The sequence below is a fragment of the Salvelinus sp. IW2-2015 genome, linkage group LG28, assembly GCF_002910315.2.
Source record: "Salvelinus sp. IW2-2015 linkage group LG28, ASM291031v2, whole genome shotgun sequence".
NCBI classification, from domain to species: Eukaryota; Metazoa; Chordata; class Actinopteri; order Salmoniformes; family Salmonidae; genus Salvelinus; species Salvelinus sp. IW2-2015.
The window spans coordinates 18084147-18104822 of record NC_036868.1 but is presented as its reverse complement, the minus strand read 5'-3'; the positions used below and the strand labels follow the sequence as shown (position 1 = coordinate 18104822).

Below are 20676 nucleotides of genomic sequence, written 5' to 3'. Positions count from 1 at the left end.
CCCTGCACCGCAACGACACCGGCCTCGAGGACGATCACAGGAACGCAGTGTGGGTCGATTAGGACCCAATGCAGCTGCCAAAGTTGCGTCATCGTCGGACGGGCCAGTTGCCGCTGCCAAAGTTGCACAGGTACTCACACGAACCAACGGACATTATAACAATAATCGACAGGACAATAGTCAACCAAGGGCACACTATACAATTACTAATCACTGGGAATAGGGGCCAGGTGTGTGTAATGAAAGTTCCGGAGGGATCCGTGACACTTTGCTCATAGTGCACCTCACAAATGAAATGTTACAACTCCTTGAGAGCATTGGACACAAAACACCAATACAAATGTAACAGCGTAATAAAATAGATAAACAAGTTCCTTGAATTTTCCTTTGTGGGTGCCTGTTCATTATAGGATAGACACTTGTGGTTAAGCTGCACCAATCAAGCAGTGAAGTGTGTAGTGAAGCATGGCATTAGTGTTCAAAACCATTTATCTTGTGGCAACGGGGGAGCAGGGTTGCAAAATGCAGCAAAATACGCAATTATACCATTTCTAAAATAGTCATATATTTTTATAGACTAGCTAAACAAAATAAGTGAAAATTGAAAAATGTACCAATGGATGATGAGAATTTTCTGGTAAAAAAGTGGAGGTGCAAAAATATAATAATAACCTGCTATTTTAGTTTGCTCCATGGCTCAGGTGGCTACGTAGGCTACGGCGAAAAGCTGTTTAGCGCAGTCGCGACTAGCGAAGAAGAAGACATTTGCAGGTGTTTCTGATAAATAAACAATGCCATGCTTGTGGGTGGTAACCAGTGTAGGCTGTTGAGGGGGGACCATTCCATTCCGGACATTATTAAGAGTCATCCTCCACTCAGCAGTAGAGGATGGTAACATTAAAATAAAACCCATCCCTGAAAATAAACGTAGACTGAAAAGTAGTAGCATGTCATTTAATAGGGGAAACACACAGCATTGACACGGAAAAAACCCAGATCTCCACTTTGGATTCCCCACTTCAACCCTGAATATATCATACTTTGACTAAAACAATGACGTATTGACTTAAATCGTAGCGCAACATCATGGGTAAGCTCTGGGCATCGTCTTTCAATTGAAAATAAGTGAATGTCCGCTTGTGGTACTTTAAGCCTAAAGGGCTTGGGGAGCTAGTATTGACAGGATAGCCCCAACCCTTCGGTGTGTTCCTACGGTTCTACTGTAAGTGGATGAGTTGAGGCATGTTTCACACAGTCTTGCTTCTCTCTGAGGGCCACTAGGCAGCCCCGGGGCCCCATAACACCCACCAGAGATCCAAGCTGTCCAAAGACAAACACACACACACACAACACACACACAACACACACACACACAACACACACACACCACACACCACACACCACAACACACACACACACACACACACACACACACACACACACACAAAAACACAGGACATACAGACGGAACAGTAGACTAGAACAGAGTGAAGCTTTAATAGTTTAGCCAGGCATGTTAAGGCTGCCTTGTCCCTCAGCCAGCGGCTGGTGTGAATAATGTAGGGAGCATTCTCTATCTCTGTCAGAGCAACACGCCATCATACGTGTGTGTGTGAGTGTGCGTGTATGTGTCTATCACAGGAGGCTAGTGGCACCTGAATTGGGGAGGACGGGCTCGTGGTAATGGCTGGAGCGGAATAGGTGGAATGGTATCAAATACATCAAACACATGGTTTCCATGTGTTTGATGCCATTCCGTTCGCTCCGTTCCAGCCATTATTATGTCCTCCCCTCAGCAGCCTCCACTGGTGTATATGTACATGTATGTGGGTGTATTATATATGTGTGTATGCTTGCGTGTGTATGTGTGCATTCTTGTGTGTGTGTATGTGTGTTTAAGACTCCTCTCAGACACACAGTGGGTCACAAAACCCTACATCTAAGTAACAAAGGGCTAGGACATGACTCAGGGGGGTCAATCCACTTCTGCAGCGAACTACATCACATATATAGGTTAAATAGACACTGTTGCAGGGAACCACAGCATAGATCTGGGCTAAATAGACACTGTCGTAAATAGACACTGCCGCAGGGAACCACAGAATAGATCTGGGTTAAATAGACACTGCCGCAGGGAAACTACAGCCAAAGATCTGGGTTAAATAGACACTGCCGCAGGGAACCACAACATAGATCTGGGTTAAATGTGGTCTACTAGCCCAGCTGACCAAAATATTTAAGTTCCATCCCTTGCCCATTGTCTCACGTAAAATAGCACGACGGACATCTCCACTAATCTGTCTGATAACTAGCTGTGCCAGCTGTCAGATACATGCTGAGTAAAATCTAGATTTTTAGAGATGAGTTCCACATCCTACAAGACAGACAGGTTGAGGGACAAGCGTCATGTAGGAGTACGCCATCTGACATGAGACAATGATTCTTTATGTGAATATGTCCAATAGAAACTCTTATTTTCATTGTGAAATGTTTCCTATGGAAATCAACTAAAGAATACACCCCTGGAATGAAGTTATGAACATTACCCAGGCTTCACTGTTGAGGCACTGTTGACGCCCTGTTGAGGACCTGTTAACTCCCTGTTGAGGTCCTATTGACTCCCCGTTGAGGTCCTGTTGAGGCCCTGTTGATTCCCTGTTGAGATCCTGTTGAGGCCCTGTTGACCGCCTGCTCACACACAGACTGGGACTGTGCCTGGGACGGTGCCCGTTGACTCCCTGTTGAAGCCCTGTGAAGGCCCTGTTGAGGCCCTGTTGACTCCCTGTTGAGGTCATGTTGACTCCCCATTGAGGTATTGTTGACTCCCTGTTGAGGTCCTGTTGACTCCCTATTGAGGTCCTGTTGACTCCCTGTTGAGGTCCTGTTGACTCCCTATTGAGGTCCTGTTGAGGTCCTGTTGACTGCATGTTGAGGCCCTGTTGACTCCCTGTTGAAGCCCTTTTGAGGCCCTGTTGAGGCCCTGTTAACTCCCTGTTGAGGCCCTTTGCTCCTCCAGGAACAGAAAGGAATAAGTAAAGTAAGTCAGGTGCTCTTACCATGATGGTGTGTCCAGGCTGGACCACGTTAAGTTGGGCCAGACTCTGGAGGATCTCGTTGACCGCCTGCTCACACACAGACTGGGACTGTGCCTGGGGCTCCCCTTCCTCTCCACACCCCTCCTCCTCCTCCTCCTCCGCCCCTGTCAACTGACGACCTGCGGGAAAGAGGAACACACACAAACCAATGACATCATCAAATCATCACTAATGGTCAGGTGTCCTTCTTGGTTCGCACATGAACAGCGTGTTCAGTTTTTGCATCTGTTTTGTCAGTCAATGAAATGATAAGACAATAAAATCTTTGTGAGACAATAAGTGTTATGGTGATCTGTGTGTATATCTGTCTGTCTGTCTCTGTCATGTTTAGTGATCAATGTCGGAGTGTAACAGTGTTGTGGCAGTTGGTGTGTGTGCATGTGTGTGTGTGTCTCCCCCTCTCTCTCACCCTCAGCGGGGGTGTCCTCTGTGGACTTGTCACTCTCTCCATCTGCCTGTCCATCTATACCCTGATGGGCGTGCTGCAGACTAAGCTTATGACACACCTCAAACGCCTGGCCCACCGTACGCACTATACGCATGGCCTGGGTCTGGCGGGGGAGAGGGAGAGAGTGGGATATTACTTTGTTGTTATTCATGTCAGAGAAAGATGAGAAAGAAAGAAGGAAAGAAAGAAAGAAAGAGGGAGGGAGAGAGAGAGAGACGTAACAGAACAGATACAGGTGACCTACAGAGTATGGCCACTTGGCATGAGAGGAGTAATATAGCCTAGTCTCGCTCACCTTCTTCTTGGATTTGAAGACGTTACACCTGAAAGAGTTGTTGGAGCCATCTCTGGCGATGTAGCTGAAGATCTTCAGGTCCTGGGAGTCATGGGACACGTAGAAGATCCTGGAGAAACATTTGGAAGAACGTTGGACAAAAGTTGGAAGGCAGGCTTTCTCACTATGGTTACATTGGCACACAACTATTAAATAAGAGGCCAAAATGCAATGTTGAGTAAATATAGTAGCTACCAGTATACATTTTCACAGAGAGACCTATGATATAACCAACACTGTCCCAGGTTAGCATTTTCACGTGATTCCCTTCATCAACATTCCCTGATTTCTGCATCGTGTTCATTAAGCAACAAACAGAAGCGAACAGACTGAAAGAGGGAGGGACCACTTGGACAAAAAAAACGATTGAAACGTTTTGCTACGGTGTGCCCTAATGAATACGACTTTGGTTTACGAATAAACCACCACCAGTCATACCCATAAAAAGTAGCCAAATTCACTGTCCTTGTCCCTGTGATGTGCTGGTATATGGTCAGCCCTCTGTCTCTCTCTCTCTCACACACACACACACACACACACACACACACACCCCCCACACACACACACACACACACACACACACACACACACACACACACACACACACACACCACACACACACACACACACACACACACACACACACACACACACACACACACACACACACACACACACACACACACAAAGCTGATATATGGTCAGTGTCAGCCATTCTACTGCACACTAGGCTACAGGGCTATAAACAGCGTCCAATGGGAACAAACACAGCTAATTACAGCTATAAAAAGACCTGCACTAAGAGAGATGATGTTCTGTGTGTCTCTGTCACACAAACACACACACACAGACAAATCAAATCACATTTTATTGATCACATGCGCCGAATGCAACTTGTGTAGACTTTACAGTGAAGTGATTGCTTGCGAACCTTTCCCAATGATGCAGAGTAATAAAAAAATAAAACAATAGTAACTAACACAAGAGGAATATAAATAAAATACTAAATAATGGAGCTACAGTTGAAGTCGGAAGTTTACATACACTTAGGTTGGAGTCATTAAAACTAGTTTTTCAACCACTCCACACATTTCTTGTTAACAAACTATAGTTTTGGCAAGTCGGATAGGACATCTACTTTGTGCATGACACAAGTAATTATTCCAACAATTTCCAACAATTGTTTGACAGATTATTTCACAATTCCAGTGGGTCAGAAGTTTACATACTAAGTTGACTGTGCCTGTAAACAGCTTGGGAAATTCTAGAAAATTATGTCATGGCTTTAGAAGCTTCTGATAGGCTAATTGACATAATTTTAGTCAATTGGAGGTGTACCTGTGGATTTATTTCAAGGCCTACCTTCAAACTCAGTGCCTCTTTGCTTGGCATCATAGGAAAATCAAAAGAAATCAGCCAAGACCTCAGAAAAAAAATTGTAGACCTTCACAAGTCTGGATCATCCATGGGAGCAATTTCCAAACGCCTGAAGGTACCACATTCATCTGTACAAACAGTAGTACACACCATGGGACCACGCAGCCGTCATACCGCTCAGGAAGGAGACGCGTTCTTTGGTGCAAAAAGTGCAAATCAATCCCAGAACAACAGCAAAGGACCTTGTGAAGATGCTGGAGGAAACAGGTACAAAAGTATCTATATCCACAGTAAAACGAGTCCTATATCGACATAACCTGAAAGGCCGCTCAGCAAGGAAGAAGCCACTGCTCCAAAACCGCAATAAAAAAAGCCAGACTACGGTTTGCAACTGCACATGGGGACAAAGATCGTACTTTTTTTAATGACCCTTGTTATGTTTGGAAGGAAAAGGGGGATGCTTGCAAGCCGAAGAACACCATCCCAACCGTGAAGAACGGGGGTGGCAGCATCATGTTGTGGGGATGCTTTGCTGCAGAAGGGGACTGGTGCACTTCACAAAATAGATCAGAGAAAATTAGAGGAGAGAAAATTATGTGGATATATTGAAGCAACATCTCAAGACATCAGTCAGGAAGTTAAAGCTTGGTCGCAAATGGATCTTCCAAATGGACAATGACCCCAAGGATATTATTCTGACATTTCATATCCTTAAAATAAAGTGGTGATCCTGAACTGGCCTAAGACAGGGAATTTTTACTCTGAATAAATGTCAGAAATTGTGAAAAACTGAGTTTAAATGTATTTGGCTAAGGTGTAAGTAAATTTCCGACTTCAACTGTACATATAAAAGGAGTAAAACAGTATTTAAACCTTATTAAAATGACCTCTGTTCAATGACTATGTACTGTACATAGAGCAGAAGTCTCTAAGGTGGAAGGTAGAGTACCGGGTGGTAGAACAGTGACTAAGGCTAGTGGTGACTTTTTAACAGTCTTATGGCCTGGAGGTAGAAGCTGTTTCTCAGTAGATGGTAGCGGGGTGAACAGGCCATGGCTCGGGTGCTGAGGTCCTTGATGATCTTCTTGGCCTTCCTGTGACATCGGGTGGTGTAGGTGTCTTGGAGGGCAGGTAGTTTGCCCCCGGTGATGCATTGTGCAGACCTCACTACCCTTTGGAGAGCCTTGCGGTTGTGGGCGGAGCAGTTGCCGTACCAGGCGGTGATACAGCCAGTTAGGATGCTCTCGATTGTGCATCTGTAAAAGTTTGTGAGTGTTTTTGGTGACAAGCCAAATTTCTTCAGCCTCCTGAGGTTGAAGAGGCGCTATTGCGCCTTCTTCATCATGCTGTCTGTGTGGGTGGACCATTTCAGTTTGTCCGTGATGTGTACGCCGAGGACCTTAAAACTTTCCACCTTCTCCACTACTGTCCCGTCGATGTGGATAGGGGGCTGCTCCCGCTGCTGTTTCCTGAAGTCCACGATCATCTCCTTTGTTTTGTTGACGTTGAGTGTGAGGGTGCCTGTGACACCGGGTGCTGTAGATGTCCTGGAGGGCAGGCTGAGTGCCCCCAGTGATGTGTTGGGCTGACCACACCACCCTCTGGAGAGCCATGCATGAAGGGACCATTTCAGGTTGTCAGTGATGTGTTGGGCTGACCACACCANATGAAGGGACCATTTCAGGTTGTCAGTGATGTGTTGGGCTGACCACACCACCCTCTGGAGAGCCATGCATGAAGGGACCATTTCAGGTTGTCAGTAATGTGTTGGGCTGACCACACCACCCTCTGGAGAGCCATGCATGAAGGGACCATTTCAGGTTGTCAGTGATGTGTTGGGCTGACCACACCCCCCTCTGGAGAGCCATGCATGAAGGGACCATTTCAGGTTGTCAGTGATGTGTACTCTGAGGAACTTGAAGCTTTTGACCCTCTCCACCGTGGCTCCGTCTGCTGTCTCCTGTAGTCCACAATCAGCTCCTTTGTTATGTTGACGTCGTGGAAGAGGTTATTATCCTGGCACCACTCCACCAAGGCTCTCACCTCCTCCCTGTAGGCTGTCTCATCGTTGTTGGTAATCAGGCCTACCACTGTTCGAAAGCACACTTGATAATTGAGTTGGAGACGTGCGTGGCCACACAGTCATGGGTGAACAGGGAGTACAGGAGAGGGTTAGCCTTAACTAGCCTCTCAAAGCACTTCATGATGACAAAAGTGAGTGCTAGGTGGCGATAGTCATTTAGTTTAGTTACCTTAGCTTTCATGGGTACAGGAACGATGGTGGACATCTTGAAGCAAGTGGGAACAACAGACTGGGATCAGGAGAGAATCAATATGTCGGTAAACACTTCAGCCAGCTGGTCTGCACATACTCTGAGGACATGGCTTGGGATGCCGTCTGGGCCAACAGCATTGCGAGGGTTAACACGCTTAAATGACTTACTCACGTCTGCCACGGAGAACGAGAGCACACAGTAAGCCTTGAGGACCCGCGGCGGCAGCTTGATATTGTTTTCCTTGAAGTGGGCGAAAAAGGTGTTTAAATCCGTCCAGGTATGAGGCGTTGGTGTGTGTGTTGTGTTTGTAGTGTATGTGTGTGTGTTTTGTGTGAAAGTGTCAGTGTAGTGTAGTGTGTATGAGTGAGGGTGTATATAGTGCATGTATACACTGAGGGAACAAAACATTAGGAACACCTTCATAATATTAAGTTGCACCCACTACTGGCTAACGTACAATCACTAGAGAACAAACCGGACAAGCTCTGTTCTAGAGAATATCCTATCACCTCAAGAACTGTAATATCCTATATTTCGAGGAGTCGTGGCTGAACAAGGACATGGATAATATACACAGAGTGTACAAAACATTAGGAACACCTTCCTTATATTGAGTTGCACCCACTTTTCCCATCAGAACAGCCTCACTTAATTTGGGCATGGACTCTACAAGGTGTCGAAAGCGTTCCATAGGGATGCTGGCCCATGTTGACTCCAATGTTTCCCACAGTTGTGTCAAGTTGGCTGGATGTCCTTTCGGTGGTGGACCATTCTTGATACACAAGGTAAACTGTTGAGAGTGAAAAACCCAGCAGCATTTCAGTTCTTAACACACTCAAGCCAGTGCGCCTGGCACCTACTAACATACCCTGTTCAAAGGCACTTTAATATTTTGTCTTGCCCAGTCACCCTCTGAATGGCACACACACATAATCCATGTCTCAATTGTCTAAAGGCTTAAAAATCCTTCTTTAAGGTGTCTCCTCCCCTTCATCTACCCTGATTGAAGTGGATTTAGCAGGTGACATCTATAAGGGATGATAGCTTTCACCTGGAATCACCTGGTCACTCTATGTCATGAAAAGAGCAGGTGTTCCTAATGCTTTGTACAGTCAGTGTATCGTCTTGTGAGTGTGCATAGAGTCAGTGCAAGATAGGGTAAATGCAGACCGTGTAACCATTTAATTATCTATATATGGCAATTTAGCAGTCTTATGGCTTGGGGGTAGAGTGTATCTCGGAGCCTGTTGGTGCGAGAGCCGGTGCTCAGATTCCGTTTGCCGGACGGTAGCAGAGTAAACAGTCTATGGCTTGGTTGGCTGAAGTCTTTGGCAATTTTTCAAGCCTTCCTCTGACATCGCCTGATATAGCGTTCCTGGATGGCAGGGAGCTCGACCCAAGTGATGTACTGGGCCGTTTGCACCACTCTCTGTAGAGTTTTGTGGTTGAGGGCGATGCATTTGCCATACCAAGAGGTGATGCAGCCAGTCAAGATGCTCTAGATGGTGCAGCTTTAGAAGTTTTTAAGGATCCGAAGGCCCATGCCAAATCTTTTCAGCCTCCTGAGGGAGAAGATGCGCTGTCGTGCCCTCTTCATGACTGTGCGGGTGTGTGGACCATATTAAGTCCTTAGTGATGTGGACGCCAAGGAACTTGAAGCTCTCAACCCGCTCCACTACAGCCCTGTCGATGTGGATAGGGACGTGCTCTCCCCTCTTTGTCCTGTAGTCAACTATCAGCTCCTTTGTCTTACTGAAGTTGAGGGAGAGGTTGTTGTCTTTGCGCCACACTGCCAAGCAGTGGAGGATCCTCAGAGGAGGAAGGGGAGGACCATCTTCCTCAGTGAATTTCCTTTAAAATATATATATATACTAAATATAGTCACGTCACCAAATAATTGATTAAAACACACTGTTTTGCAATGAAGGTCTATAGTAGCCTCATCGGCACTCTTTAGGGTAGCACCATGGTGTAGCCGCTAGCTATCTTCTGTCCTACTGTGGGTACATTGACTTCAATACAAATACAAATACAATACAATACAAAAACCTAGGAGGCTCATGGTTCTCACCCCCTTCTATAGACTTACACAGTAATTATAACAATTTCTGGAAGACATCCTCCAACCTATCAGAGCTCTTGCAGCATGAACTGACATGTTGTCCACCAAATCAAAGGATCAGAGAATGAATTTAGTACTGAAAGCATAAGCTACAACTAAATAGCACTGCAGTACATACAATCTGGTGAGTAGTTGACAAAAACAGAGAGAAAGACAATAGTTGAACAGTTTTGAACAAATAATTTCTTCCATATTAAGGAGAAGCAAGAGAGACCTAGCTATATTTCAGCTTATATATTTTTTCACTTTCACTTACTTAGCTAGCATTGAATGCAGCTAACTAATTTAGCCTACTCAAACAACCAGCTCAAACCGAGATGGATTCTATGTTAAGTAGCTGGCTATGGCTATCCAATAATTTATTGCCACGGGGGCCCGCCGGAATAACAGCTAAACTGCTTGCTGCTGACTGTACACTGTACTGCATGATTGTAGCAGGTCACAGACAGCTGATGTTTTGTGCACTGAAGTCCACAAGCGAAGGGAAAAGGTGAGAGGAGGAGAGCGGGTAGAAAGATGCAAGAAGGAATTATATATATGAGCTGTTTGTGTATTCTATGAAAGTGAACTGTGTTTGCGTGTGATCAGGGGTGTATTCATTGCAACTGTTGGACTAATGATTACACTCTAGATCAGCTATATGCAGGCAAGAGTGTGCAAGGCAGACTTTGATAACTCAAAATTATCTCGACCTGTGCACCTACGTTGCAATCCTTAATTCATAGGCTAGGTTGTAGCAACCTCATGATGGGTACAGGAAAGATGTGAGCATCATGGAGTAGCCTAGCCATATCAATGTTACATTGAGCTGGGTGAATGTAATATGAATGACAGTCATCCAATATGCTGGAATAGAAATAAGGACATGTTCATAAAAACATGTATTTATTTTTTAAACCTCCCTCATCTTAAACGGCACCGACCCCCACTGCTGCCTGTAGGCCATCTCACCGCCATCGGTGATCAGGCCTACCACCATTGTGTCATCAACAAACTTTATGATGGTGTTGGAGTCGTGCATGGCCACACAGTCGTGAGTGAACAGGGAGTACAAGAGAGGACTAAGCACACACCCCTGAGGGGCCCCCACATGTTGAGGGTCAGTGTGTCAGAGGTGTTGTTGCCTACAGATGTAGCTATAATGCTGTGGCTACCATGGCTACCATGTAAGAACAGAGATGTCCCTGAAAAACCACAAACGCACGCAAAGGCACGCATGCACACACACAAACTCACACGTGACTCGTTTCAGGAAACTAGGCGTATGTCGCACGTCACTACTTCACAGGAGAGGCATTTTTATCAAAGTCTTCTGATGACAGTGATGTGGGAAGAAACGGCGATCAACAGTGTTGTTGTCATGGGAGAAGTTGACCGAGTTTTGAAATCAGTGGAATGCCCAGTGGAAGCAGAGTATGATAGCTACATTCTGGCTTTTGATTACAAATATGCAGAGGGAGTCAAAAAGAGAACACTGTTGTATAAAACACTTGTCTCTGGATTAGGTCTTCAAACTAAGGGCAACCATGGCATCTGAGACAGAGAGGGAGAAGCATTCATCCATGTTTGTAAGAGTTTAGCTACAGTTTCAGATATTATACATTTCTAATTTTGTCAGATAGTCGTTTTCATTAAAGTTAAAGTGTACTGTTAGCTAGCTAGCTAACGTTAGCTAGTTGGCTCACTAGCTAACATTACGTGTATGATCTGTGTAGTAATATTATTCATATTTTAGAAATCCATTTGCGTTGCTAGTTATAGCCTATTATTAGCTAGCTAGCTAACATTGAACCTAGTTGGTTAGCTTTAGCTACCTTAAGATTCATGCATGGTGGCTAGCTATGACAATCAGTTTGTATTGCTTTGCTGCGTTCAAAACAAGTGGGAACTTGGAACTGGGAACTTGGAAATCTCTGACTTCCGACTTGTGTGTTCAAGACAACTGGGAACTCAAAAAAAACTAGCTCCGAATCCCAAAATCTTTTTGAGCGGTCATCCAACTCGGAATTTCAACTCGGGAACTCGGGCCTCTTTCTAGAGCCCAGACTTTCTGACCTGAAGATCACTGATGTCATTATTTGACCTCATATTTTTCCATTTTCCCAGTTGTCTTGAAAGCACCATTAGGTTCATTGTTTAGCTAGCTACATGTCTAAACAAAACTCCACATCGCCAGACCACATCAAGTTAGCCAGGTGTGTCTGGGGGTGATTACATTCATCTATTGTATTGGGGGGGTTATAGCATTTCTTTCACATGACCCATCAATTTAGATGGGTCAAGTGTGTCTGGGTAAGAATCATCTAATAATTATAAAATAGTTATACAATATTTATCTGGACACTTTCTATTTTTGATATTGCTACTATGCAAATTTGTAAGTAACCATTTCACTGTACCGTTTACACCTTCTGTATCCTGTTCATGAGACAAATAAACTTTGATTTGATTTAATATTGTATGTTTATACAACATGACTTGCACCAAAGTCAGATGAAGATACAGGCCAAGGACTAGATTTTTTGCTACTACTTTCACCACTTTTAGTCTTGAAATATTTGGTTGTTTACTACACTACACTACCATGCTCACTCTGTTTAGCACATGGCCTCACGTGAATCCTTAATAAAGAGATGGGTGGGGCTAAAGCTTAAGAGGGTGTGAATAATGCTGAATGGGTGTAGACAAAGAAGAGCTCTCCAGTAGGTGTACTAAAACATTCAAGAGACATTTTCTCAAAAGTGGGGTTACAAGTTTAATAACTTTCAAAGTAGAATTACTTTCCCATTGTTCCTCAACTGCAGTGTATGATATATACAATTTTATAGCTCTGTTATTCTCTACTTTTATCCAGTGTAAAAAATACTATTTCAAATTTTGCTACATAGTACTGAATCGAGCCAGTCGTCACTTATGCTGTGGCTACAAGCCAAACCCTAACCAATATATACTGTATGAGTGTAATTGCCGATGGCACATACGTAGAGGCACATTATCAGAGTGTGTAGCAGCACATATGAATGGCTTCAATGTGTTATCCGGTTGGACCATCAGCGTGGCCCATAAAAATGGGATTCACTAAAGGAGCTTCTGCTATTTTTATAGCAGGAAGGTGAATTGAGATAAAGAATGTATTTTCAAATGATGTCCGAGTGCACTACATTGGCTCTGGGTGAAGTAGTGCACTATATGGGGAATAGGTAGGAAATGGAGTGATGAGTGAGGGAGAGCTGTACAATAGGTGTGACACTGACCTGTATATGGGGTCAGACATGATCAGCATCTTGCTCTCGTCCCAGGTCCACTCTTTCCTCTGTGGGCAAGGAAGTCAAGATGATGTTAACAATCAATCACAACAGTGGAGATTCAGAGTAGAGGTCTTCACGGATCCACCTGTACCCAAAATAATGTCACGGGTCTGGGTCAGACCTGATATGATCGTCACGGGTCTCGGGTATGTGTAATTTTAACTGAATTGTCCCTCGGGTATGTGTAATTTTAACTGAATTGTCCGGGAGGGCCCCGTACAAATCCGAACACGACTACTGCAGTAGAGAGAGAGTTGAGCGTGGAGCGTTTAGCTTGTTGTTGGCCAATCATAATTCATCAAAGCGGCAATAGGCTACAGTCATAGAGCCAGTTAGGATATATCTAATCAATGGAAGATGGAATTAAAATGACGGAATTAAAAGTTAAAAGAGAAGGATAGGCTACAACGACCAACACCTACTTAATATTCTGAATGGAGTTGTTGTTATTTGTAACTGTAGGATGAGAAAGTGCATGCACTGCAGCCTCAATAAGCCTAGCTAGCTAATGTTAGCTAGCTTGACTAGCTTCTCCTGGTTTGATTCAGTCAAGACAGGTACTACGTAATCATATTTGATGATAAATAACCTAGCTATGAAAGTGAATAGTTTCCTATAGCGCGAGTCGGCTTAGTTGGTTGCTGTCTCTCACCCCTCCCCCCTTGTTGTTGTTTCACTCGCTCACAGTACGGCCCCTCCCCTGGCTGCTAGAGCAGCATCACCACCTCTCTCTCCCTCCTCTCACGATTTATCAGCTCTGGTTAATAAAGTAGCTTAAAAAATACATTTTCTGTTGCTTTCCTCACTCGGATCAGACCGAGTCTGGATCTGACCACGTCTATACCGAACAGGTCTAGTACTCCCAGGGTCCGTTCAGAACGGGTCTCTATTGAACATAGAGAACATTTTATTTATGCATATTGGGTCCGGGTGGGAAAGCCCCAGGTCCATTTCGAAACAGGTCCAACTTTTTGGACCCGTGACGACCTCTAATTCAGAGTCGAAAGATAACATGAAGTCTAAATGTAATATTTTACGACAGACAAGAACACAACATTTACAAGACAGAAGAATCCCATGGATTTGTTGATATAACAATTTTACTCCCCTCATAATGACATTGACATAAGCCATCTCTGATTTGTCCCTTCATAATGACATCATCATAACAATGCTCTCTGATTGGTCTTTCATTATGACGTCATCCTAATGACATCACCATAACCCTGCTCTCTGATTGGTCCTTTCATAATGACATCATCATAATCCTATAATTTGATTTGTGTCTTCATAATGACAGCATCATAAACCTACTCTTTGATTGGCCTCTTCATAATGACATCATCATAACCCTGCTTTCTTACTGGCCCAGCCTTACCTTCTGTTTCTTCCGGAGGACCACCTTGACTCCGTCCACAGACACGATGATGCTTACTTTTTTCTTCTTGATGTTCTTGGCCTTGAACTCATACTGGAAAACACAAACACATATAGGTCAATCACAGACCTCTATGGGAGTAGAGCAACAACAACTACAATCAACTATTTGTCACATACTGTAGGTGAAGGGCTCAACACATAGGTACTGAATGAGGTGAGAGATACCACTCTTACAGTGTAAAGTGCCTAGAGCACTTTACACTGCAGTATAGACAGTTTATTGAACCCCAGGGGAAGTTGCACACACACACACACACACACACACACACACACACACACACACACACACACACACACACACACACACACACACACACACACACACACACACACACACACACACACACACACACACACACACACACACACACCCACCCACCCACCCTGCTGGCAAAGTGACAGAGTCTTAGAGGCTCCAACAGAGGAAGGCTGTCAGTGTTAGGAGATGATCCCTGCTACACACTAATATATTAGCTATCCTTTAATGGCTTGGCAGGCACATTAAGGAAAGAGGAAAGGACTTCCATAATTCATATCAGTAGCCAAACTAACAATCTACTCAGTGTTTGGTACTATTGACTACAAGGACTCAGGGAGACCATTGTGAAGCAGGGTTCCTTAATATGATCATCTATTTTAATATACACTTTCATCCAAAGCCACTTAAACAACTGTCAACATTGACAGTGACACAGACATGTGGCCCGTCATGGCTCATTGGGAATCAACCCCTTGGGTTTGTAGCAATGTGCTCTAACCCACTGAGCCATTGAAACTAGAGGTCGACCGATTAATCGGAATGGCCGATTAATTAGGGCCGATTTCAAGTTTTCATAACAATCGGAAATCGTTATTTTTGGACACCGATTTGGCCGTTTTTTTTTTTTGGCAAGTCAGTTAAGAACACGTTCTTATTTTCAATAACGGCCTAGGAACGGTGGGTTAGCTGCCTTGTTCAGGGGCAGAACGACAGATTTTTACCTTGTCAGCTCGGGGATTCAATCTTGCAACCTTACAGTTAACTAGTCCAATGCTCTAACCACCTGCCTCTCATTGCACTCCACGAGGAGCCTGCCTGTTACGCGAATGCAGTAAGAAACTCCCGAGATTAGGCTGGTGTAACCGATGTGAAATGGCTAGCTAGTTAGCGGGGTGCGCGCTAATAGCGTTTCAAACGCCACTCGCTCTGAGACTTGGAGTAGGTGTTCCCATTGCTCTGCATGGGTAACGTTGCTTCGAGGGTGGCTGTTGTCGATGTGCTCCTCGTTCGAGCCCAGGTAGGAGCGAAGAGAGGGACGGAAGCTATACTGTTACACTGGCAATACTAAAGTGCCTATAAGAACATCCAATAATCAAAGGTAGTATATGGAATACAAATGGTATAGAGAGAAATAGTCCTATAAATACTATATTACTACAACCTAAAACCTCTTACCTTGGAATATTTAAGTCTCATGTTAAAAGGAACCACCAGCTTTCATATGTTCTCATGTTCTGAGCAAGGAACTTAAACGTTAGCTTTTTTACATGGCACATATTGCACTTTTACTTTCTTCTCCAACACTTTGTTTTTGCATTATTTAAACCAAATTGAACATGTTTCATTATTTATTTGAGGCTAAATTGATTTTTATTGATGTATTATATTAAGTTAAAATAAGTGTTAATTCAGTATTGTTGTAATTGTCATTATAACAAATACATTTTAAAAAATCGGCCGATTTTTTGGGTCCTCCAATAATCGGTATCGGCGTTGAAAAATCATATAATCGGTCTACCTCTAATTGAAACCCCTATTGGGTTCCAGCTGAACCATGGTGAGAGAGGCTACCTACCACACAGTGACCAGTTGAAACACGGTGACCAGTGGCCTATACTCACCCAAAACATGTGACAGAGGTGAAACACGGTGACCAGTGGCCTAGCTGAACCATGGTGAGAGAGGCTACCTACCACACAGTGACCAGGTGAAACACGGGTGACCATGGCTAGCTGAACCATGGTGAGAGGCTACTACCACACAGTGACCAGTTGAAACACGGTGACCAGTGGCCTAGCTGAACCATGGTGAGAGAGGCTACCTACCACACAGTGACCAGTGAACACGGTGACCAGTGGCCTAGCTGAACCATGGTGAGAGAGCGCTACCACACACAGTGCACAGTTGAAAAACGGTGACCAGTGGCCTAGCTGAACCATGGTGAGAGAGGCCTACCACACAGTGACCAGTGTGAAAGAGGGACCGTGGCCCTAAGCTAACACGGTGACCAGTGGTCTAGCTGAACCATGGTGAGAGAGGCTACCTACCACACAGTGACCAGGTGASACACGGTGACCAGTGGCCTAGCTGAACCATGGTGAGAGAGGCTACCTACCACACAGTGACCAGTTGAAACACGGTGACCAGTTGAAACACGGTGACCAGTGGTCCAGCTGAACCATGAGGCTACCTAGACCAGTCCTGAAGTTGGAGTTGAAGACATTAAACAACATTACATGTTTTGTTCCTTGTTCTTCTCCAAATAATGGTTGGGTGAGTGATGAGAACACTGAGCAGAGCTGTCTGACTGAGGTACTGATGATGTGAGTTCCCTAGGAACAAATAGTGACATTCATATTCAGTTGGCTTAACACTAAACACTACACTGAGGATGAACAGGGGACAATGATCATTCCTATACATTCCCAAAATGTTATCTTTATTTAAAGGAAAACTCCATCCAAAAACAATCTCTTGGTATTTGTTTCATTAGTCCATTGTTGACATAGTCCCAAAATGTTTTACTTGTCAGCAATCAAGTTTTCAAGATATATAACTTCAAAATACAGAAATCATCCCTGTATGATGCATTTTGCATCATACGATGCTGCGTTATGCGTCATATGATATTCTGTAGTTTGAAAGTTATATATCTTGAAAACTTGATTGCTGATATGCAAAACATTTTGTGACAGACCGGTTACTCTATTGCCTCTTTCATTTGGGATTGCTACATCTGTTCTTCTTCTCATCCATTCTAATGTCATGGCACTCCACATTCACATGCAATCCAATCCCAGGCTGATTAGCTGATTAGCTCATGCTAATGGATATATTAATGTTTATTTCTGGACAGTTGACTTCTAGCAGCTGCTGCCCTCCCCTGTGGCTGACGTTAGGCCGTTGGACCTTGAGAAACATCTGACCATAGGATAGTTTCCCAGTCAGTGTTGATCTCATCTGTCTGTATGGAGGGCTGAGAGCAGGAGGTCCATTATTAAACGAAGTCAGTCCTTGACTGAGCCACATCAACCCGACACACACACAAAGGAACCCACACACACGTTGATGAAAGACGAACATAGACACACGAAAAAAAGCATGTAGACACACACATTCGCACACACACACTGTACACAAACACTCAAACACCCCCCCCCCCACACCCCCCCCCCCCCCAAACAATCCATCCTACTATATACTGTATTTCAACATATAACAATAAAACAGCCCAGGTTGTTCAGTTCCCAAATTTCCCGGTTCCCAGAATAGGGGTGCCGCTCTTCTCATCTTCTGCTTGTTGGCAGGATGGGACATGGCAGCTGTGTGTCTGCTCAGAGTGGCTAACACACTTCCTGCGTGTCTGGCCATTGTGTCGGCTCAGAGGAAGTCTAGCTAGCGGAGTTAGCTTGTCCGCCACGTCGCCTCCACTCAGCCTCACGGTTCCTCACTTAAACATGAACCCAGTTAGCGTCAACTCTGACAACTCCAAGGCCAGGATTGTGTTCTTTAAGGCATGTGATGGTGTAACGTCAGGAGAATGATGGGTGTGGAGTCAGGCGCAGAGAGCAGAAGTTTCACGGGGAAAAAACGCTTTAATGTCCACAGTAAACAGGAACAGGTACAAAAATGGGTGAACCCAAAACACAGGCGCAAACACAACCCAAAGACCACTGTTACATAAACCGGACAGCGAAAACCCAAAATCAACAATACACCTCCGACGTACAATAACAACAAGCTCGCACAAACACTAGCGGGCTAAACAAACTTAAATAGTACCCACCCCAAAAACCCAACAAGGAACAGGTGAAACCAATTAGACAAAAACAAACGAAAAGGAAAAAGGCATCGGTGGCAGCTAGTAGACCGGCGACGACGACCGCCGAGCGCCACCCAAACAGGAAGGGGAGCCACCTTCGGTGATATTCGTGACAGATGGAAATAATTTTAAAGCATTTTGCAACAGAAAACCAGGTTCAAGGCCTGAGACCAGGGTTGTGTTCATTAGGGGAAGACAACAGAAATTGCTTAAAATATTTTGCAATGGTAAATGGAATTGAGCGTTCATTACTGGACAAGGAGAGGTAGTCCTTTACCATTTTTCAGTCTGTTTTGTTTGGTGCCTAATAAACATGACCAAAGACTACAGAGTATACCATAAAAGTTTGGTAACAGTCTACCAAAACAGTATGGTAAAAGTCTACCATAACAGTATGGTAACAGTCTATCATAACAGTATGGTAACAGTCTATCATAACAGTATGGTAACAGTCTATCATAACAGTATGGTAACAGTTTATCCAAACCGTATGGTAAAGTTCCATCATAACAGTTATGGTAACAGTCATCATAACAGTATGGTACAGTCTATCATAACAGTATGGTAACAGTTCTAATCATAAACAGTATGGTAACAGTCTATCATAACCAGTATGGTAACAGTTTATCATAACAGTATGGTAACGTCTATCATAACAGTATGGTAAACAGTCTATCATAACAGTATGGGTAACAGTCTATCATAACAGTATGGTAACAGTTTAACATAACAGTATAACAGTATCATTAGTATGGTAACCAGTCTATCAGTAAAATATGTAACAGTCTATCATAACAGTATGGTAACAGTTTATCATAACAGTATGGTAACAGTCTATCATAACAGTATGGTAACAGTCTATCATAATGGTGGAAGGCCCTGTATGTTGGGGGGGACAGAAAGAGAGAGGAGAGCTAACGTTATGCACCGGCCTCCCGCATGGCGTGACCTTCCCTATCCACGGTGCCATAGGCTAATTGGCTGGCATGTCTGAGCATGCCATGGCCTGTTACCACACTTAATATTAATGCACTGAGATGTGCAGGTGTGTGTGAGGTTGGGTAAAATGTATGTGTGTGTGCGTGCGTTAGTATAGGCCTACATATGTGGGCAAGTACACGTACCAGCGTGTGTACGTGAGTATACTTGTGTGTCTGTGCCTGTGTATGTATAATGCCACCATCTCTCTACTCTCCTCTGCTCTAGGTCTATGGTGATTAAAGTTTCAAAGCTAATTACTGAGAGCAGGGTCCTGGGAGAGCTGATTAAATAGAGGATGAGCAACGAGATGGAAAGAGGGAGCGAGAGACAGGGAGGAAGAGAGAAAGACAGGGATGAAAGAGGAAGATAGGAAGAGAGAAGGAGAAATGAAAGAGGGACGAGGAAGAAGAGAGGACACTGAGCGACAGACAGGGATGAAGAAACATGAGAATGAAAGAGGAAGAGATGGAAAAAGAGAGAGATTGACACAATCAGTCACAAAGCAAAAGTTTTGATTCTACACAAGCCCCTAGCTCAGACAGACAGTTCCACTGTGGCATGTTGATGGGAATTTAAATCTCACATGACCATGTTCACACAACAAAACATTTGCTGAGTGCAAACCCTACTAAACAGATTACTTTAAAGATGAGGGGGTAGCAGGTAGCCTAGTGGTTAGAGCGCTGGGCCAGTAACCAAAAGGTTGCTAAATCGAATCCCCGAGCTGACAAGGAAAAAATCTGTCGTTCTGCCCCTGAACAAGGCAGTTAACCCACTGTTCCTAGGCTGTCATTATAAATAAGAATTTGACTTGCATAGTTAAATTAAAAATACAAATAAATGAGTAAGAGAACAGTAGGACAGCTCTTTCAGGCAGGACATCTGTGCAGTGTTTCCTTACCTTACCATTATATAGGCGGGACGTGCCCCACACAGATCTGTTCCAAAGAACATTGGTTTCAATGGAATATTTAGTTTAAAGAGACACTGGATGTTGATATGACAGCATATACTACTGCCAGACAGAGTACAAAGACAGTGAAACAGGGTCATCACTGGCCCTAAGTGCTGCTGTCTCTCACCCTGGGTCTCAATAGCACTGTCTGCCCTTAAAAAAGCACTCATTGTACTTTATACACACACACACACACTTACGCACGTTAACCAAGCAGTCATACAAACACATTCACACACACACTTTCACACACACACT

General features: G+C 44.1%; 1 protein-coding gene across 1 annotated transcript in view; it reads right to left on the bottom strand.

Annotated features, from left to right (window-relative positions):
* The window catches only part of LOC111954114 (carboxyl-terminal PDZ ligand of neuronal nitric oxide synthase protein-like), a 37269-nt gene extending 20868 nt beyond the window's left edge, over window positions 1–16401 (bottom strand). Inside the window, exons 1-6 of the mRNA XM_023973613.1 lie at window positions 16354–16401; window positions 14339–14431; window positions 12907–12965; window positions 3839–3947; window positions 3505–3646; window positions 3057–3214 (exon numbers count right to left, since the gene is read on the bottom strand). Of these exons, the coding sequence (XP_023829381.1) occupies window positions 3057–3214; window positions 3505–3646; window positions 3839–3947; window positions 12907–12965; window positions 14339–14431; window positions 16354–16401 (609 nt within the window). The remainder of the gene's footprint in view (window positions 1–3056; window positions 3215–3504; window positions 3647–3838; window positions 3948–12906; window positions 12966–14338; window positions 14432–16353) is intronic.
* Between the last annotated feature and the right edge of the window lie 4275 nt (window positions 16402–20676).